The sequence below is a fragment of the Stigmatopora argus genome, chromosome 9 (genome assembly GCF_051989625.1).
Source record: "Stigmatopora argus isolate UIUO_Sarg chromosome 9, RoL_Sarg_1.0, whole genome shotgun sequence".
NCBI lineage: Eukaryota > Metazoa > Chordata > Actinopteri > Syngnathiformes > Syngnathidae > Stigmatopora > Stigmatopora argus.
Genome location: NC_135395.1, coordinates 11,401,133 through 11,423,003, shown reverse-complemented (window position 1 = coordinate 11,423,003; position 21,871 = coordinate 11,401,133). Strand labels below are relative to the sequence as shown.

The window sequence follows — 21,871 nt, the reverse complement described above, 5'->3', positions numbered from 1 at the left end:
CATTTAATAAAAAAAGTATCTGTATAGATTTTTTCTGGCGACATTGCCACTTGTTCAAGATCAATATTTCTATGGATCTTTGTTTCTAATGCGGGGGCATCAGATACGAGTTATCCTGATTTTATCCACATACGAATGAGCCAGATTGGGAAAAAAATTGCAATTCGTACTTACACTGCATAAAAAGTTAGCAGTGTGTTGCATCGGTGCAAAAAAAACTGGAAAGCTCACCGCTGCCCACGGAGTCCGCGAAGGTCCCGGACAGGGCTGACGCGGCTCCTAATTGCGGGCCCCGCGGGCGGCGGGGCTGCCGGCTGCGGCCGACACTAAGCGCCTGCAGGCAGCCAGTGGAGCAGCTTGTCAACCTCTAATTGACAAGGCCTTGTCTGTGGTGGCGGCAGCTGCTCCTAAGCACCGCGCCACGCACAATCGGAGCCGCGACACGGTCCCGACGTCGCCCCGAGGACACTTTTAGGACGGGCGAGCGGGAAAAAAAAACAGTGTTTAAAGGGAGATTTATTGGAGCTCCCTTTGGGCAATGCGGTATTAAGTAGGCAATATAAGGGCCTTATTGGGTGCAAAGGGGACGCACGCTGCTGGTATTAATAAAAGAGGCCAATTAGACTGGACAGGTGATATGAATCATGGCACAAACAAGACAAGCAAATAAAAGCAACCCAGATTACTTGTCACACGTGGGTTGGAAAAAAGTATGTTGTTTTTCTTGCGCAAATCTCACAAATGTGTATTGGGACTGTCATTCCCGCATCCATTTCATGTAACAGACATTTTTCTAGGTAAGAGCTTGCGAAAGTTGCATTTGGGCTGTCATGCTCCCGAAGATCCAATGAGATAACCAGGGGTGCTGGAGCCTATCCCGGCCAACTACGGGAAGTAGGCAGGGGGTGCATTGAATTGTAGTCGGCATCACGAAAGTTGGTCAGAAGATCTATCATTTATGGACCAAAAACAAAAGAAACATCTTAACAAACCCTGCCTAAAAACTCCCCAGGAAGCAGCCATTTTCAATCAGTTTTACCCAAGAGTATCTTGGACACCGCGAACAAATAAGTCAAAAAGTGTCTCCAGCGTTGTCACAACTCTGACAGGCCGTAGACGGATCGCTCACCAAGCCCCTTTTGTACCCCGTGTCACCGCCAGCAGCTGGTGGTGGCATTCCCGGCCCTTGGACGGTGGCCTTTGACCCTGGCGAAGGGTGAGAAGGGGGTGGCGGCTCTCCGGACAGGGCGGTCCGGCCGTCGCCACAGCGCTTCTGATAGCTCGGGTCAGCAGGGGCCAAGTTTCCAGCGAGGAAAAAGTCGAACAAAAAGCCCCAGAAGCTCACCATGCCAGTGGGATCATTAGTTGGAAGGTTTGTTTAACTAATTAGCAAGCTGGGCAGGCCCGGGGAGGCTTTATGGACAACACGGACGTCATACCGGAAGGTGCGGACACCGCTTTGTAAAAGGGAAAGTGCTGTGGCAGCTTCAATTTCATTGTGTTATGACGCGTTGATAGTTCAAGCCAAAGCATGAGATGCGGCGATATGTGTGCTGTGCATTCCTTTTTTTCTTTCAATCATTTCATTTCCATTTTTTTTGTTTGGTTCAATGTACTATCATTTGCCCCTCACAATAAAAAATGAATCTGCCGTCTAATGCCGTGAATGGCATTAAGACATGAGCATTTAAAGGCAATCTTCCCAGTCTGAATGCATTGAGTATCCATCGTTGTCAATGAAATAGTAGTCTCAGAGATTGAGAGGAACACAAAAGTTTTTGAAAGATTGTCCACCTATGTGCAATAAATAAACTTGAACTATTTTTCCATTAAAAAATAGCCAGTTTTAATACAGTAATAGTTGCATAATAGATTGGTTTCCTGTTGTATAGCCATATTAGGAGGTAATCATTATTGTGATTGGATTGGATTGGATTGGATAACTTTATTCATCCCATATTCGGGAAATTTCATTTTATTGCAAATTGCATCGGGACGTATCAACAGGTTCCCATCCCTAAATCTTTTTATGTTCAAGAACAGTTCATGTTCTCAATTATTAGATTGAGAAGATTTGATAACATTACATTTTTAATACCAGCATCCTATTGTGGTGCCAATTTGGGTCCTAATTAAAAGAAATCATTTAGTCAGTGTTCCGATCAGGAGGCGTGCGCGACTCTCCCGTTTAGCGCTAGCGTGTCAAAGCCGCCCCACCCACTCAATCTGGGAAGGCCCTTTTTTCTTTCTTCCTCTTTCAGCCATTTCTCACCGCACCAACTTTTTGTGTTAAATGTTAACAAGTCGGCACAGCGCATTTAATGGCCCACAACAAATGTGTGTTGACTCCAACACTTGCCTCCATTGTGGCCATTGTACGCCTGCCCTGGAGGGCGAGATTTATCTCTTTTTGATATCGAATTCCTTCTGTCATCAAGACTGCTCTCCTGTTGACTTTTCTTGACCCCCTTTCACCCCGCTGCCTCAACGTTCCCATATTTAAAACGGGACTTTCAACGTAGCACCACGCCCACCTTAAGAAAGCTTTCAATGCTCAGGGCGTCCTTTTTCCGGCATGTGCTGTTTACTCTGTTCTTGAACTTCAGTGTCCCTGAACGCTACTTCAGTGTCCCAAATGCTACTTTGAACCAGCACCGATATTAGTTTACGATCCCGTTTACGATGATATAAATAGAATTGGCGTTTACTCGGAAATAATGTGCCAATGTTCTGTATTATTCACTTTTCGAGATCTAACTTTACAACTGCAGGTCGCCTGACACAAGATGGCCACCAATTTCTGCTGTGCAAATGATCGGTGATGAGTGGTTACGAGTGAATGTTTATTCATTTGCTGCCACCCCTCCCACTTCAAATAGATTTGACGTCTAGTCCCATGAGTAAGAAGCAGATGCTTTGACGTTGATAAAATCGTGTGCGGTCGATTGGTCGCCGGTCTTTTGGTCGCCGTCTTTTGGTCGCCAGTCTTTTGGTCGCGGTCTTTTGGTCGCCCACACCGCGACAACGGGCGACCAAAAGACCGGCGACCAGACAAGGTAAAACAACACAGTCTACGCATCAATGAAAGCCAACAATGGCCATGAGCAGTTTCACTGAGCCGACGTGTGAGTGTAGAAGAGTTTGTATGTACATGAGTTGTCCCCTTAGAAGGTACGTCAGTCAGGGTCTTAACAAGTTCTTCAACAAAAAACAATAAAAGTCCAGGAAATTTGGAGCTTTTCTTTAACCTAATAATTAACAGGGCATTAACTATGACTAAATAGTAATTCGCAGTTTGTATTTAGGGAATTTGAGCAACGATTTAAATGGTAATTACAATAACCTTCCGGGCGACCAATCGACCGTGTACCGATAAAATAATCCAAGCTAATATCAAATATCATATCGGGAACCAAAAAAAATGGTATCCTTCCAACACTAAGTACATTCAACCCCGACATACGTCCCAGAATGCATTGCAAGATTTTTTGGTGCAAAACAACACATGATATATAGATGTACAAGATCAAAAGTGACTTAAGTCAAGTTCCTCAAGCCACTTCCAGAAGATTTGTAACCAATAATTCGCCAAATAAATCCATGTTGGTAAATAGTATGTTACAAATCTTTCTGAAGACGGCATTAATTATAGGCTTTGCACCCAATGTCGCGTCCTCGCAAGACGCTGAGAACTCTGCGTGACCTTCAACCCTGCCCCCCGCCACCCATCGTCGCCAGTCGCACACAAGTCTGAATTCCATAATTCTTTGGGGGAGAAGAAAATCTTCCTTTTTGACAATTTAATAGTGCAAACTAATCATGCGGCTGACACGGGCCATTCATCTGGCGTCGCGCTCACAAAGAGCGGGGCCTTCTCTCTGCAGTTTGTCGCGGACGTGGCGGTCCGTTTCCACATGGAGGGCACAATAAAAGCATTGTTAGCTCTTCATGGCTGTGTTTGCCAAACCACCCAAACTCAGTGTATCAAACACACGAATCTCGGCGGCGCTTACTCGCCGACCGCATTTGTCGGTCACGGACGTCCAGTCTATTCGAACTGGCAGCGACCGTTCAGGGAAATAGTTAACTTTGGACTCAGACAGCCCTCCACAAATGGATCCCGTTAGTTCAAAATGAGGCTTCTGCTCATCTCTTAGCAGGCAGGGGTGGTGGGGGGCTGTTTAAAGCCCCTCAAGTTATGAATCTGTTTCGGAATCAATTTAGCCGTGCAGGCATTTTCCCCAAACATCCAGCAACTAGCGAAATTGATCCGCTGGGATCTCACCTCTCGGTGCGCCTCAATAACAGAGACATCAAGTGCTAGGTATAATTTTTAATATATATGCAATAAATGTTCAATTTGTTTCCCCGGGAAGGACGGCGAATAATAAAGGCACATTTAACAGCACATCCATTACGCGCAAACAATGAGCGGGCGAGAGTGCGTTTGATTAATTTGCCTTTTGATTGTGTTGGAGGATGCAATAAAAGACGCTTGACTTTGCAGCACTTTTGACCGCTTTACTGCCGCGCAAATATGTTTGCATGATTTTGTTTGAAGCCCGTCGAGGTCTTTTGTTTTGCTCCCCAGATGGGACCTGGGCATTTCCATACAAATCATGCAAATTATGAATGACATTTTCGAGGTGTCACCAAGAAGAACTGTTGCAATAATGTGGAGAGCCTTTTTTAAAGGGATTAAACGAGGATATTTATTAACATTATCTCGATTGCTTTTTGTCTTTCCCTAAAGAGAACATGGGTCCTCACATTTTGGCGTTATGGCTGGAAATTTGCATTTTTTATTTTGAAAAGAAAGTCTAACAAAATATGTATTTTTGGTTTGGTTTTAATTTTTGTTATTGAGGGAGTGCAGAATTTCATTTCAATATTATTTTCAATAGCATGACTTTATTTACTTCCTCTTTTTGTCACAAGAAAAATACTTAGGGTGTTTCTTTTGCATCCTAAATATTGTTTATTGTTTTTTTGTGAATGTCTTACCATACTTTATAATGATGTCCAATAAAATACATTTGCATTTACTCTTCTGTTTTCTATTATATTGAAATGATAGTATGATTACCAAAGTCCAACGAAATCTTGTTTCCACTTGTTTTACTTTTTCACAATATTTTAGACTTCAAGTTTTCAATATATAAGGTTCTCACTTGACAAGACTAATTAAAATTGCTACTCTAACGTTAATCGTGGATGGATGAAAATGAAATTTGGTAAATACATTCTCGGGATGAAAACCCATCAATTCTTACAACTTATTTTTTTTGTCTCAGGGATAACTAATTATATTGATTAAATGCAGACTTATTGTTGCCTCTGAGTTCCAATTTAGCCCAAAGAAGCCGTCAGTCATAATTGAACTTATTTGAAATGCTTCTTTATATCATTTTGCAATTCAAGTATCAACTGACACTTTTCTCACTATTTTTGGAAGGTTATCCGAACTAATATACAGCCATGTGTCCCCTCAATACATTTGTTTTGCCAGATAGCTAATAATAATGCAACTATTGTGAGCATTTTGGGATTGGTTTTGAGGTGTGTGTTGTAGGGAGATTGTTTGTGTGTGTGTTGGTGGTTTTATTACACCACTCATTTTGCAAAATGCTATCAAAAGGCAATTAAAAGTATTGCTATTTTTTAATAACTGCATCCATTTGGGACTGCAGATAAAGAAATAGCTAGAGGGAGCGATGTCTGTTTTAGGGTGGTTTCTGCTAGGGTCCCCTGATCACATTCAAAGTGGAAGAAGTCGCCTGCCCGATGCCTCTGAGGTGAACTGATGAATGACCAAATTATAGGAGGACATGACCAGACGACAAGTAATGGACGCCCGGCATGCAGCCCATTTTGTGCTGACCATCCTCCTCATGCCACCACTGCCATTGTTTGTGTATGTGTGTGGACACCCTAATTCAACACACACGAATTGAGAAAAGTCAGCCTTTCTTTCCTTTCAATGTCAATAGTGTTCTTGCTTACTGCACTATGCGTCGAGTAGGCTCCCAAGGGGTGACGGTGGTCCGACACATGATACCTTGAGCTTATGAACAGCGCGTTGGAATATGTCATTATATAGTGCTTGCTTTGTGTTTCTCCTAAAAATGTTATCTTCATATTAATATTTGACGCTTCCCAATTTACGTCTAATTTTTGCCTCCGTAGTAAATAGATTATATTTTGTAAGGCATTTGTAGTGCAAATACTGCATGTGCACAATAATTATTGATGCCGGATACATATTTCTTCTTCTTTATACAGGAAGGCAATTTTTTTCAAATTTTAAAAATTTATTTTACCTTTGTTTTTTGTTCAATACATTTTTGACTTTAGATTAATGTTCAGTTGTATTTACTATGGCGGCCTGCAAATATTTTTCCTGAATTAAACTGTTGGACCCAACTCATAAAATGAGCATTATCGATTTAGATTGAAATCAATATTCACAATCTTTGACAAAAATATTTAAATCATGTAATTATTTTTTTATTTCTGAAATTGTAACATTACAAAAAAACAGATGCAGTAAAGTATTTTATGTTGCAAAATTGCTGTATATACAGTAAATGAAATAGCTTGTGTGTGTTTTTAGAGTTTTCTACTGGAGATATTAATATATATACATTTTACCATCTAAATATATTGTTTTCTTAACTATATGCATATGTATATTTGTCAAGTTAAGTTTTTTTTAACACATTTTATCCAGTAAATGTGCATGACCATCGACAAAAGAACAAATCCAAGCTTGACAAAAAGTAAAAAGAGCGTTGGTAATTGTATTAGTGATATGGTGACGACCCTCTTATGCTTTTTTCCTCCTCCTTTCTAGCTTCCTTTTCCTCGCTTGTCGAGGCAAACAAATACGATTTTGTTCGGACTTTAAAAAGAGCCATCATAAAAGAAGTCAAATCTTAACGCTTCACTTCTATTCTCCTCAAACACTTTGATGTATCACGCATGCACTTTGATTTCTCTTTTTTTTTGTTTCTCTTTCAACTTCCAAGAAATGTTTTAGACTCAAAACACGCGCAAATATCGGCAAAGAACGTGTACTTTAGGTTTATTTCACTATTTCTTTATTTCCGTTTGGACCAACGAGGAAAATATATATTAAATGTTATATTTATGTTTTCAAATATTTTACAAGTTTTTCCAAATATTAAAAAATGTGTGTTATTAGGGCTTTATACTACATGTGCACTGCATCTTATTTTTAAGTATATTTTTAAATCGTTTTAAAAATTGAATAGCGAGTTTTTATTTATAAAAAATACAAAATGGAATTATATGTACATATTAAAAAAATAATATTGTATGGGTTATATAGAATTACGTTTGAACGCTTTGATAGAAAACCAGCAATTAGAATGGGCCAGTATTTGACTGAATATCTTCAAAATACCATGCAATGACCATCTGTACCATTACGTAAAATTGTCTTCTTTACAAATAATACATCCAATAATTCTATCAATATTAAAAATGAAAACATTAGACTAAAACCATTCATATTCCATGTTTTCCCCGTTTGTTAACCCATTAGCATTTCTATATCCCCCAAATGATCAAATAACTACTGTCAAACCATACAGAAAAAACAATAATAAAATAAATTAAATGCAATCATCTTTTTAGATGATTTTGATTTTAAAAAATGTGAATCTCTTTACTACAAATCCCACAGGTTTGCCGCAACGACATGAAATTTAAAGTGTGTGTGCATGTCCCTTTTTAAAGCATGACATATTTTACTTCATTTGTCACAATCAATCTTGAAAGCTGATTAATTAAAACGCATTCATTAATCACCTACTATAAACACAAACAATACAGTCCATTTTTTTTTTACTAAAAAAGCATGCAATGCAAGGAGACTGCGGTTCTTACCTATTTACGCAATGTGTGTGTGCGTGTGTTGGGGGGTTGGGGGGGTGTATGTGCATGTGTGCTGGTCCTCCGCCTGGTCACATGAATACGAAAAAAAAAATAAAGCAGTATATTTTCCCCCATGCAATTGCGATTCCCTTTAGCAAGTGAAAACTTTGTGTCCTCCTGCGCACCATTTTATACATGATGAGCCGCCAGTAATGGGATTATTAAACAAAAACGTTTCAGGCGCCGGCGTTAACCTTTTTTAATGCCTAATTGGGTTTTGCAAAGAAATAATTAGATTCTACACTGCTTACACGCGCTGCCTATATTTTCGAATGGCGTCTGCATATGAGAGAAAGCGAATATTGTGTTGTTGCACAGTGAACGCAAAACGCAGGTATGCACTAAAAAATCAAGTGCAACATTAAAAACATGGTGCGAGCGAATAAAGTGCATTTAAAGCGCTTTAGTTTTGTCTGTATGCAAACTCGGCTCCAGTTTTCTGTCCAAGGGCGCCCTCTGTTGTCAAAATTGTGTAAAACACTTCAAGGTGACCATCTTGTTTCAGACACATTCAATAAACAGAACTTTATTGACAATGGATCGTGTCTACCGTTAGAGATGGGTTAACAGGAAGTCACCCAACTCCGGATGTGCCTCTTTCCTATTGTCGCGATAGTTTGGGAGATTTCGTGGTCCAACCAAGAAGGTCAGCTGATCATTCACTACTAGCGTGTACGTCAGAGTAAGGAGACCACCACAAGCGGCAAAGAGATACCACGCCAGGACACATGTAAGTATTGTCCACTTACAGTCCGGCATCAACTCCCCTTCTGTGCACCAATATGGCAAATAAGCGAGGTTATTTAGTCATCTGGGGAGCGCACATCGGAGAATGCCGCTGTTAGCTTTAGCCCCGGTGCTAGCCGAAAAGAAGCTTCGAGATTCACCTGCCGCCAGCTGCCTTTGAAGAGGCGTCGAAAAGCCAAGAGTCATCGTGGTTAATGCGCGCTCACGTCGATATCTCTGATTCCTGATAGTGAAGTCGAAAATAAAGTTATCTCATTGAAAAGTCTATTTTATGACTCAGAGGACAACCGGTGATGGCAAAGCATTCCATGATCGGTCGCAACTTTGGAAGTTTACTTGTCGAGAAGCAAGGTTGTTTTAACGTAATGCAGAAAATGAATGAATGAATGTCATTTCAAATGATGTCTTTGTTATTACCCGATTGCAACATGGGATTCATGAGCTATCAAAGTGGGCCATATATTGGTATAAACTACATACTGACTTTCACAACCTCATTTTTCGCCTCCGTGACTGCTTTTTACTTCTCAAATTGTAATGCTTCTATGTATCATGTCTTATAAGTTATTATATTTTAACACGAGTCTTACGTCAAAGTTATTAAACACATATATATATTGTATTTTATCCTGAACAGAGTGACACACGCACACCGGTGTTTAAGATGGCAGACAACAGCCAACAAGGTCCTCCGAGACCAGGGCCACTGGTAAGTCACCAACTTAACTTTGTTTTCTCGTGTATTTGCTTAGATATGCCTAAAACTCACAATTGCCAAAAAATAATTCCCAGTCATTCTCCTCTCTGCAGCTTGTCTGTACGCAACTTTACGTAATAGCCCAAAATTCAATCAATCTCAGTGTCTAATTTAATTGAAAACTTCAGTACAGCACAAGTGGATGCTTAAGATAAAAAAAACAAACACGAGATAGACCACAAACAGCTGGAACATGACAATAAACCATACTGGTTAGCGGCTACTGCAATTTCCCAAATGTAATATCTTCTTGTCCACAGTAGGCCTACCCAAAACACCCATTTAAAAACATTTTCGGCAAAAAGACAAGCATGGAAGCATCTGTCTATTAATTTGCATTTTCTACACGATACCAAATATTCCTCAAGTTTTGTTGTTGTTTTGTGGTATTTTCTGGAATGGTCCTCGGAATCAAGACACCCATAAATCCAAATCACTTTTTTTCTGACTGCTTCTTCCATAGTAACTACACAAATGTGTTTTTCTTAACATATTAATACTACATTTTAGTCGAAGCAGTGTTTTGTTGTTCAGGTGTTCGTCTATTTGGAACAAAAATATGCAAAAATTGGATTTTGTTTTCAATGAATAGCTAAGATTTTTTTCTTCAAAATAAATCGAATGATGAAATGAATACAATATTTTGTAACTGAAGGCACTTTTTAACAAAAGATTCTGCTCCCCTAGCAATTTCTAATGAGCAACAAGCTGGAGACAGCCATGTGGCTCTCACGCCTCTTCACCGTCTACTGCTCAGTCATGTTCATACTGCCCATCTTGGGGTGAGTTCACTGACATCCGTCGTCGTTTCCAATCAAAAAATGTTTCATTACACGAAGACACTTTTGTCTCAGGCCCTACGCAGCGTCCAATTTCTACCAGCGGGCCCTTCTGTCCAACGCGCTCACTAGCGCCCTGCGACTGCACCAGAGGCTTCCCAGATTCCAGCTGAGCCGTGCGTTCCTGACGCAAGCTCTTCAGGAGGACAGCTGCCACTACTTGCTCTACTCGCTCATCCTCGTGAATTCCTACCCCATTACCAGTATCCTTGATTTAACCATCTTTTCAAGCTATAAGTGAAAATGTCCCCAAGTTGTTCCTTAATCTCTTGACTCCAGTGAGCATCTTTCCAGTCTTCCTCTTCTCCCTACTCCACGCAACCACTTACACCAAAAAGTTCTTTGATGTGAGTTATTTTTTTGCCATTTTAGTTATTAGTTGTTGTTGCCGTAAGCTTATAATTGCTAGTTTGAATAGATGTAGTCCTAGTGGGTGAGTTTTTCCACATGGAAACACCATTGTTATTGTCCCTTCAGGCATTAGGCCCCAACAGCTTGATGTTCTTCAGGAACCTCATGGACAAAATTTCAACTAATCAGCAGAACATCCTCAAATTCATCGCCTGTAACGAGATCTTCTTGATGCCTGCCACCGTCTTCATGCTTTTCAGGTTCGGCTTAAGAACATCCTAATCGTCCGTAGGACATTACTCACGGGAAAGTAAATCTTTCCCATAAATTGTATTTTCTGGTAGTAAGTAGGATAAAGAATGCAGGCCGTGATTTTATTTCTCCTTTGTCTGCAGTGGCCAGGGAAACTTGCTGTTGCCTTTCATCTACTATCGCTTCCTCAGCCTGCGCTACACGTCCAGAAGAAACCCGTACTGCCGGTAAGAGAACCGACTGGTCGTCGTCATTTTGTTCTCTCTTATAGCGACGTGTCATTTTGCCAGCACTCTCTTCTCTGAGCTGCGAATCCTCCTGGAGCACTTCATCATGAAACCGGCATGCCCCGTCTTCTTCCGGAGGATGTGCCTTAGCAGTATCGCTTTTGTCAGCCGCCTGGCCCCCACTGGCGTCTGAAATGACATCCCTCCATTCCTCTTCGACCGCCGCTGAAGTTGTGACCTCCATTTTGGATGAGGACACACAATGGCGCCGTCAATGGACATTTTGTGTTTTTGTTGTTGCGATGACAAATTGACAGCTTGCTTCAATTCAAGACCAGCCGGTGGCACTGCGGCACTGAAGTATCTTTTTTTTGTCATCCTTTTCTCCATCTCCTGTCTTAATATAACCTCATCAAAAAAAAAGGCGGACCCAACCATCTTTTGTTACGCCCCAGAAAGCGGAATACATCTTAATGTCCTCCAATGACCTTATTTATTCAATAATGTTCTGAGATTAGTAACATGTTGGTCTTATAGTATATGATTACGAATAAGAACAATGTGCCAGAAGAAGATAGAGTAATGATTGTGATTTAGATTCACTTTATATTTAACATTGTTTTTTTTTTGTACATGCTCTTTAAAGGCCTAGCTTCACTTCTTTTAATGTCCAACTGTCACGTCTGCTGTATTTTATACAAAAGCATAAATTATGTATATTATACTTTTGAATTTCTCTTGAAAATGAAATGAACTGCATGATGCATGTCATCCACAAAGTTGAAGTGAGGCGGCCTTTATATACATAATGATTACTTGGATATAGTATCCTTTTTTAATGCATTTGCTATCCATGTACTAATTGTTTTGCCAATGTTCTCTCAACAATTGCCTCCTGATGAACCACGTTTAACCCAAATTGAGATCTTAAAGATTAGGAAATAAAATACTAAATAGTATTTTTGAACTGTTATTTTCCCATCTTTGTGGCTACGTCTCTGTATTGGAACGTGCTAGCCAATCACAATACTACAACGTGTAATGCTCTAAACCCCGTCCAATGATCGCGCAGTTTACTGTATGTGCAACGTTGCCATGGAAACTGGTTTAAGTCTACATCCTTCTCGTTTTCGTTCTATATTCCTCTCGTTTTCGACCCGTGGGTTGTTTCCGTTTACTTTCACCTGTTCGTTGTATCTGTATTTTACTTAAAGCCCTGCTCGTCGTCGTGTTGCAAATGCTTCCTTACAATTCGAGTCATTACGTCGCAATTACTAACTAGCTAGCTAACCCACGTTAGCACTCGAGCTAATCTTCTTGAGTGGCTAATCCCTCTATCTGCCATCTCCTTACTTTTCTTCCAATGAATAACATCAGACGTCGGTTACGATTTGTAATTGACAGATGGACCGAATGATTCAACCTTTTATAGCCAGATGAACATCACATTTGGCGGCTTGTGTCGTTAATTCTTCCGGATTCAAAATTCGCCTCAAATAAAGATGGAGATTAATCTCAACCGAGTTGATTATCTCCAGGTAAATCTTTACTTTAGCTGGGTCTACACCTTTATGGGCATATTTCAGGAAGTTTAACTTTTATATAAAGGTCTTTGTGTTTTGTTCTCCTAATCAAACTGTCATTTGTAGGTTGGGGTAACATCGCAAAAAACAATGAAGCTTCTGCCAGCACTTGGAAGAAAAGCTACCCAGAAGGTATCATCATAAAATGCTAATCCAAATAAGGCAATGTTTTTCGCACATTTCAATAAATAATGTATACATATGTGTGTGTCTTGTTGTTTTTTGCAGGTTGCTATTGCCGACCAAGATGGTATCTTGACCTGTTTTGGGATGAAGAAAAGCGAAGCAGTAGTGAGTGACATTTCCATTCAATCAATGATGCATTTTATCAAGATATCGATGCTAACAAAAGCCCATGTGTCATATAGCCTGTCTTCAAAACACTCCCAGGGCAGAAAATATCCCGAATGGACTTGGGCGGTGCGGCAGGAACACCGCAGGAGAAGATCTTCGTCTGCTCCGGATCTCAAGTTCGAGGGTTCACCAAAAAGGGCAAACAGTTCCTTACCTTTGACGCCAACCTCACGGAGAGCATCAACGCAATGTACGAAACAACACTGGTTCTCATACTAGTACCACCATAGCAACAACATTCAAACAGAGTAGGGTAGTAACTTTAAGTGTCTTCAAAAATGAGAACGTAAAACATATTTTTTGCCCCCCGCAAAGGTATGTGTCCGGATCCGACCTCTTTGTGTGTGCCAGCTACATCTACAACCACTATTGTGATTGCAAGGACCAGGACTATTTCTTGTCTGGGGACAAGATTAACGACATTGTCTCATTGTCCTCGGAGAACCTTGCTCGCCCCGTCCCCGTGCTGGCGTGTCAAGATCGCGTTCTTAGGGTGCTGCAGGTAGACCAAGCTCTTCACTTGTCCTGCTCATTCATTTTAAATGACGTCAATTAAACTTTGGGGTGTGTTTTCAATCTGACAGGGATCTGAGTTGACCTACGAGGTGGAAGTGTCCGGACAACCGTCAGTGTTAGAATGTTATAACAAAGATGGAGGTGAGTTAGTCCCACCTTTTTTTTTACCATTGTAGTACATTGATTCACTAATATCCTTTATAATCCTCAGTCTGAAAAATACCGCAATTGTTTGCCATTTTATTTGACATTTGTCAGGCGATGGCGTCCTGTACGGGACAACAGATGGGAAAATTGCCCTAATTCACATCGGCGAGAGTGAGGCGTCTACCAAATGGGAAATTGACAACGACAAAAAGAAAGGAGGTACATACAGTGCTCTGTCCTCAATCTTTGAATCTGACGCTTGGATAATCATGATACACTAACCTGTAATTTGGCTGCAATTTCCTAGGTATTCTCTGCCTCGACACCTATGACATAACTGGCGATGGTGTGAATGATATCCTGGTGGGCCGCGACGACGGGATGGTGGCCATTTACGGATTTGACAGCACGAATGAGCCAACGCTACGCTTTGAGCACGTGAGGGGTCATGTAGCACCTACTTTAAAGCAAAAAAACACTAGTGAAAGGTTTTTAAATCTTAACTCATTCACAGCCGTTGACAGTGATAGACATGAAATCCATTTCAACTACCTGGCAATAAGGGATCATGTTTCACTGCCATTGTTGGCAATAGATGTCCAATCTTGTTTGACTTAATTTTGGCTTGAAGGCATCAACATTTTGTGATTTTTTTCCCTTTGTTTAGGCCTTGTCAGAAAGCGTGACTTCTATCCAGGGAGGATGCGTGGGGAAGGAGTCCTATGATGAGGTCTTGACCGCCACCTATACAGGTTACATCACTAATCGACATGCATTCAATCCCTTGTTTTTTTTCCAAATACATTTTTTTATGACTGTTGTTTTTTTTCTTTGCAGGCTGGGTTACAGGTTTAACCACGGAGCCCCAAAAGGCTGAAGTGGGCGCCGGAGACGAAGTCAGGATGAGTAAAGAGATCCAATCCAAAGTGGAAGCCCTCAGGTATCCGCCACCGTTGAGCATCCAAAACGAGATGCGGAAAAGCGAGCCGCTCTTTTCCCGCAGGGCAGAACTGGAGCAGCTCCAGGTAAAAGTCCAGCTGGGTCGCGATGAGTATCAGCAGACGTCGCGGTCTGAGACGGCCGTCTCCGTGGTACCCGCCTTCAGCATCAACGACAAATTCACGCTGTGTCAAGATGATGCCAGCTACAGTCTCACGCTGGAGGTGCAGACCGCCATTGACAACCTGCTACTCCAGGTATGTTCCAGTGACGGAACTTCACAGATACAAGGTGGTAGACCCAGATATTTCTCATAATCTAGGGGAAAAAATGACAATTTGTCTTTCTGTCTTTTGTAGAGCGACGTCCCCATCGACCTGCTCGATGTAGACAACAACTCCGCGGTGGTCAGCTTCAGCGAGTGCGACTCCGAGGTGAGTTCTTAAAGCAGAGAGTCCACTTTTTAATTCACTGTCAGTTTATTTCAATATTTCTTTCTCTAACAGCCTAATGGCAACTTCCTGCTGGCAACTTACCGCTGTCAAGCCAACACCACCAGACTGGAGCTCAAGGTTAGCCAGATGTTCAACCTCCATCATATATGGAAGAAAAATGGGTTTCCATAACAATCTAACGCCTACAATTGTTTTGTAGGTGAGATCAATCGAAGGGCAGTACGGCACCTTGCAGGCTTACGTCACCCACAGACTGCAGCCCAAGACGTGTCAGGTTCGCCAGTACCACATCAAACCTTTGTCTCTTCACCAGCGTGCTCACAACATCGACCAAGAGAGGTAACTTACCCTCACTTTTTATTAGTATTTTGAAGATGAGCTAACCTTAGAATCTTGTTTTAACCGTGCTGTGTATCTAGGCCAATGAACAGGCTGAGTCTGGTGGGACAGTTCAGTTTTGCAGAGATCCACTCCTGGGTGGTCTTCTGTCTCCCGGAGGTGCCAGAGAAGACGCCGGCGGGAGACAGCATCACCTTCTACTTCCTCAACACCTTCCTGGGCACTCAGCTGCAGACCACCTACAGGTCCGTTCCTGTTCTCGAACGTTACACAGACACAGATTAAACATGAAGCGGCACTTGTTTTCCAGCAAAGGGGAGGGTCACTTCAGGTCCGATAACATCTCCACCATCTCCATCCTGAGCGACGTCCTCTCCAAAGAGGCCACCAAACGCAAAATCAACCTCAACGTTTCATACGGTCGGTTGCGTGTGGCTTATTACAATCGTGTTGAACAATTAGGGAATCACCAGTTCCTCCGCAGATATCAACGATGACTCTGTGAGTCACACCCTCAAGATGATCCACCCCAAACTGGAGTATCAGCTGGTGCTGGCAAGAAAAGTTCAGCTTATTGATGCACTGAAAGTAAGTCACGGGATGATGTGGTTATTCCATTCATGGAATAACAAAAAATGTTGGCAAGTGTGTGTAGCTTGATAAGGATTCATCATAAAAATGGAGGTCACGTGGGCCATTTGTTGTCACTTTGAAATGAAATTCCACTATTAAATTCTTTAGGAGCTGCAGCTTCACGAGGGAAACGCCGACTTCCTCATCTCAGAATATCGCAGCATCCTGGACGAGTCGGACAGTCTGCTGGAAGAGTACAAAAGGCAGCCAGCACATTTGGAAAGGCTTTATGGTAATGTTTCATCATTCATATTGGGGATTATTTTTCCATTGATTCTGTTTTTTTTTCCGCTTTCTTTCCTGCAGGCATGATCACAGACCTGTTCATCGATAAGTTTAAGTTCAAAGGACAGAATGTCAAAGCCAAAGTATCGTTGCTCTTGGAGATCCTCGATAGTTACGACTTAAATTCACTATTAGACTTTTTCAATGAGGCGTAATCTTGTCGTCCAACTGAGATATTTTTGTATGTCAAGCATTATGATTTATGTTGTTTTTGTAGATGTCTACTGCTTTCACAGTAGATCTTGCAATGCGCGTGTGATATATTATTTTCGTACTAGTGTGGTGATTAATAAATCACGATATTGATGATAGCTACTTATTTTTGTCTACATTTTGGATTACAAGCAAGACGCAAACTAAACAACATTTAAATGACATTATCACATCTAACATCCATGGCACTGAAATATGAGCAATCGGGTCCATTCCTCCCAATTTAAATGAATTGGACATCTACCACTGTCAATGGCATGCAGTAAGTTAAACACTAGTTAGTGTTAATTGGGGCTGGCAGCAAAGTGTATTTTTGCACTCATTTTGTTCAGTCTTTGAAAAAATAAAATGATTGCAAATTTAAAAACATGTAATTCAGTAAAAGGGAAAATACAAGAACTTTATTCTTACGTATTAGCGAACCGGGTTTGAATATCCAATCATCTGCCTTGTCCCCGGTCGGCTTCCGTCGTCATCATACGTCACCAAAAATGACGGCTGCCGATTGGCTCGTTCAATCCTCGCGGGCTGCTTGAACGAAAGAAAAGGAAGTCCAAATTCGAAAGGAGTCAGTGCAGTCAGAGCCAGAATCGATCGGCGGTTCGCCGCGTCTTTGCAGGTTGGTCAACTTTAAAAATTATGGCGCCCTAACGTTGCATCTCGTACAATAACTTTGCTCCTTCAGCCCCGAGTGCTTCCCACGCAGCTAGCATTAGCCACTCTATTGTTTGATATTGCTCCCCTGAAAATCAAACTGCAAAAAAAGCCAAGTGCTGATTGCATTTAGTTTTCTGGATCGAGTAAAATCCTATGCCAGCGGAAAGTATGTCGGGGGTGCACGATAACGGAACCAGCACGTTGGGGGACCAAGAAAACATGCTGTCGAGACTGCGAGGCTTGCATAAGTCCCGGCCGAACGCCGCGGACAATAAGGAGAATTTTGCGCCTCAGTTGGCGGCTACTAGGACCGTGTTGGGAGCATTATCGAACAACCAGAGGAGCAAAGCCCAGAACCAGCGCGCCCACAAGCAGGTTAGTTGCGCTAGCCCATTCATTAGCTTGCGTGCTAAGATGTGTTCTTGATGAATTCATCTTTTTTCCCCCTTGGTTTCATTTTTGCGATCTAAAGCCGCTTCAGCGGAATGCATTCATTGTTAGAATTGGGTTTGGACTTTTGTACTGTGGGCTTTAGAAACGCGACGATGCATTAATAAATGCGCGAGTAGAATAAAAAAAAAACTGACCACATTGTCCGCCATTTTAAAACTTCTCTGCAACATATATCAGCGATGCAATGCGCGTTTAATGCAAACTTTTATATTTGAATCTTTTTTTTTCTTTTTAAACCTTTGTTCTGAACGCTCATTGCTCATTGTAATGAAAAGTCTGCAATCACCTGGCATCAGTTTGGCAAATAAGACTTAATCATCAATTAGATTTCTTCATTAACTAAATGTAATTTTAGGAGCCCACTTCCATCAGGCAAAATGTATTTTAACATATTGACGGTGATCTCAAAATGGATTGGAAATCTGCTTCTATAAATTGCATTGAAATGTAGTCAGTCTTCAAACTTCAGATGTATGGCATGACAATCACCATCAAAAGTATAGATGATAAGCCAACACATAATTCTACGTAGATCTATTTATTCCAAATGGAGAGCCCTTGCCCATGTCCACGAGCCTTTCTCCTAACATAAAATATGCTTTGCAGGAATCTTTCAAACCACTCGTGTGCAAAAACGAAGATCTTGGCAAAACCTCCAAACCACCAGCCTTCCAGATACACGTCGACCAGGCCTCCGTTCAGGAGAAGTCCAGCACCGCCGCCACTGTCAAAGCCGAGGAACTCGCCGAGGACACCCCGCTGAAAATCCACGATGCCGCCGCCCGCCTACGCCAGCCTCTTGCCGTACTCGACATCCCTACAGGAAACATGGATTTCAGTTTTGGTATGTAACGAGACTACTTTTTCCAAAGCTCTGGTTTTTAGCTGATGTGAAACCCCCATCCCACCCAAGATTCTCCAATGGACATGTCCATGGTCGGTGGTGAGGAGAAGATCATTGACGTCACGGAGGTGCCTGAATATGCCGCAGAGATTCACACTTATTTGCGGGAAATGGAGGTGAGAAAATGTGTCTCCTGGTTTAAACATGAGTCTTCTCGTAAATTCAACACTACTTTGGTATTCATGAGTCCTATAGGGTGCATTCCATCCAAATGGCTGAAGTACTTTATAAAATGACCATCTTGTGGCAGCCTGTTCCAGTTGCATACAAGTAGAAATTCTTACAGCTGTTCATTTTATAATGGTGGAACCCCAGTGTAGTTGTCGGCAACTACATCTTGAAAGACTATTCTGACAACTTTAAGGGTGCAATTGTGTGGTAATCTTTTTTTCTTCTCTAAATGCCTCCTGTGTGCAAAGAGCAGCCTTATTGAAACTGTCCTCATTTGAGGACAGCCTGTATTATTTCTCATACTTCATACCAATGTGTTTCCCCATTTGAAAATGTTGTAGCAACTTTTGGTTTAAGGGCAAATTTGTACAAATAGACGCATGTCAACATTTCTGCAGGCTTTATTTACTTTTCATAGTACAAGGGAATTGTCTTACTTTATTGCACAAAAGAGCAACAAAAATACTTATTAAAACCATATTTCATATTCTCTTTTCTTATAAAGTAAGGTAATGTAGATACCTTCATATTTGAATAAGGAGGAAAGTCAATTATTTACTCATTCACAGAAGTTTGAAATGAAGACTTTTAAAAAGAGAAAGTTATCGTAATTTTCACACTTCTAAATTCAAAATATAGCACTGTGCTAGTAACTTGCCACACTTAAACATGACTGAATTGCCTCGTAGGTGAAGTGTAGGCCGCGGGTGGCTTACATGAAGAAGCAGCCTGACATCACTAACAGCATGCGTGCCATTTTGGTGGACTGGCTGGTGGAAGTGGGCGAGGAGTACAAGCTCCAGAGTGAGACTTTGTACCTGGCCGTCAATTACATCGACCGCTTTCTATCGTCCATGTCGGTGCTGCGTGGCAAATTACAGTTGGTGGGCACTGCTGCCATGCTACTGGCATCGTAAGTAGTCTCAACATTGCCTGCAGTTTTTCCTTTCCACCCCACTGCCCATTAAATTGCTTTTTTGCCCAACAGCAAATTTGAGGAAATCTACCCCCCAGAGGTGTCAGAATTTGTGTACATCACAGATGACACTTACACCAAGAAGCAGGTGTTGAGGATGGAGCAGCTGGTGCTTAAAGTTCTCTCTTTTGATATGGCTGCACCCACCATTAACCAGTTTCTCACGCAGTACTTCTTACACCACGCTGCTAGCAAACAAGTGGAGAGCCTTGCCATGGTAATTGCTTAAAGGCTAAACAAATGATTTTTTAAAAGGATTTTTAAATGGAAATTCAATGCCCTTTTTTTAATCTTCAGTACCTTGGTGAGCTCAGCCTGGTGGATTCAGATCCCTTCCTGAAGTATCTTCCTTCTCAGACTGCTGCCGCTGCTTACCTCCTGGCCAATCACACGATCACTGGTGCATCATGGGTATGTTAAGATGAAATGAATTAAGAAAGGCTGTGGCTTAAATGTGGCCCACACAAATTCCAGCCCAAGTCGCTGGTGGAGAAAACGGGCTACGCTCTGCAAGACCTCATGCTATGTGTGAAGGATCTGCACCAGATGTTCCTGAACGTACCACAGCATCCTCAGCAGTCTGTCAAGGAGAAGTACAAGTCTTCCAAGTAAGAATTAATAGTCCCCCATGTGCGCAAACCCTAAATTGAAATGCCATGCTTCATTTTTATTTTCAGGCATCATGAAGTTTCCACCATTGAACCTCCAACGACTCTGCAGTTTGACTAACACTCCCTTTTTTGGCCCATTTTAGTGTTGTGCTCCCCAATTCTGACTTTCCAGAAAGTACATCAGGTTTTTTTTTTTTTACCCCCTCCCTAAATGTTTTATGGTTCTAATCTGGTTTTAAAAATCTGACCAATATATTAAAAACAAGTAGTTTCCTCCCAGTCAGGGTTTAGTTTTATAACCAAGCAGTTGTAATTGCTGGGTTGTTCTTGTTGGGTTTTTCAAATTCAACCTAGTTGTGTTATAGTAGTGGGTTTTACACATTAAACATATGTCAGTCTTGGAGTCAGCTGTTCTCACTGCATTTAATGACCGACTATTTTTTTTTTTTCTTGTCGGGTCATCTTACAGCACTGTAAAATAAGGCTCTTGTAAATAAAATCAACCTTAAAGCTCAAGGACTTCATAATTTATTCATGAGAGCAATTGTAATTGCTTGACATGAGTAATGAGGCTCAACCAGGAATTTAAAATCTTTAAATGGCTTTTTTATAATGGATGGAAGGAGGCTGACGCTAAGTTGTCACCACTGTCTCAAATCAGCTTTTAAATGGTTGTATTACATGGAGAAAACTAGTTTTGTAATTACCAGTCATCCAATCATAAACTAAATTATGGCTTATGCAATTAGGGGGTGATGTTACTTTGTGTGCTCCAATCAGTGCCATTCTTGACCTTAAACTTGATCTGTTAAATACTAGAAGTCAAGCAACATCCTGATTAAAAAAAAAAATCAAATTTCATCAAATCAGTGGTCACAAGAGACAAGAAAGGTAAAGTTGAAGCACTGTTTTTCACCTTTACTCTGACTTTTTTTTCTTATTTTAAATGCAACTGTCATTCTGTTGTGTGCCACCAGGCGGCAGTATAACGCAGCAGTGAAGTTGACTGAAATGCGTTTTTGTGAACACCAGGCTAAAATGTTTCCCTGTCTACTGCCCACCGTTGGTTGGGCTTTGTTCCAGCACCCCCATGACCTGTGAGGATAGGCGGTATGTGAAATACATTTCTTTTGGATTGTCAACAGCTGTAATTCTGTTATGAAGTCAGTAAAGTTAGCGGCACTTATAAACTTTTCACTTTCCATCCTATGGAAAACCTGTTAGTTGGGTTACTTGTGTCATGTAAATCTGTCTTCGTACTCAACGTCAATTTAGTGCAGAATCAGTACCGATACCAGTAATGTGTTGAAGTCCAAACTTCTTTAAATTTCAATGCAGAATTGTGAAATTGACCCGCATGGTCTTAGGAAAACTACATGTAAAATGAAAATAAACATTTTGCTGTGAATTCTTTTTCTCTCCCCTTTCTCTCTCCCCCTGTGACGTGTGACATGCCAGTCCCTCCTCCTCCATCCCGTCTTTCCCTGATAGCCCCCCTTGTCA

The 21,871-nt window shown here is 41.4% G+C and overlaps 3 protein-coding genes across 4 annotated transcripts; all 3 read left to right on the top strand.

The window, feature by feature from the left end:
• Positions 1–8,546: 8,546 nt before the first annotated feature.
• On the top strand, positions 8,547–12,091 carry tmem33 (transmembrane protein 33). The gene is made up of 8 exons (XM_077609385.1): positions 8,547–8,689; positions 9,344–9,415; positions 10,151–10,245; positions 10,318–10,505; positions 10,582–10,649; positions 10,780–10,913; positions 11,049–11,132; positions 11,196–12,091. Exons 2-8 carry the CDS (start codon positions 9,371–9,373, stop codon positions 11,323–11,325), a joined length of 744 nt encoding a protein of 247 aa, XP_077465511.1. The 5' UTR covers positions 8,547–8,689; positions 9,344–9,370; the 3' UTR covers positions 11,326–12,091.
• Positions 12,092–12,226: 135 nt separating this feature from the next.
• Positions 12,227–16,694, top strand: bbs7 (Bardet-Biedl syndrome 7). 2 transcript variants are annotated; one of them, XM_077609376.1, is made up of 19 exons: positions 12,227–12,670; positions 12,782–12,847; positions 12,944–13,006; positions 13,084–13,259; positions 13,385–13,571; positions 13,654–13,726; positions 13,844–13,951; positions 14,040–14,170; positions 14,400–14,484; positions 14,570–14,672; positions 14,736–14,928; positions 15,031–15,105; positions 15,178–15,243; positions 15,326–15,465; positions 15,546–15,710; positions 15,776–15,885; positions 15,950–16,053; positions 16,207–16,330; positions 16,405–16,694. In XM_077609376.1, the coding sequence occupies exons 1-19, from the start codon at positions 12,635–12,637 to the stop codon at positions 16,536–16,538; spliced, it is 2,139 nt and encodes a 712-aa protein (XP_077465502.1). In that variant the 5' UTR covers positions 12,227–12,634; the 3' UTR covers positions 16,539–16,694. The 2 variants fall into 2 exon arrangements, with proteins under 2 accessions (XP_077465502.1, XP_077465501.1); XM_077609375.1 differs by having other exon boundaries at positions 15,175–15,243.
• Positions 16,695–17,156: 462 nt separating this feature from the next.
• Positions 17,157–20,771, top strand: ccna2 (cyclin A2). Its single transcript, XM_077609108.1, has 8 exons — positions 17,157–17,628; positions 18,313–18,550; positions 18,620–18,726; positions 19,471–19,694; positions 19,770–19,974; positions 20,055–20,168; positions 20,232–20,365; positions 20,435–20,771. Exons 1-8 carry the CDS (start codon positions 17,407–17,409, stop codon positions 20,484–20,486), a joined length of 1,296 nt encoding a protein of 431 aa, XP_077465234.1. The 5' UTR covers positions 17,157–17,406; the 3' UTR covers positions 20,487–20,771.
• The last annotated feature ends 1,100 nt before the right edge of the window (positions 20,772–21,871 follow it).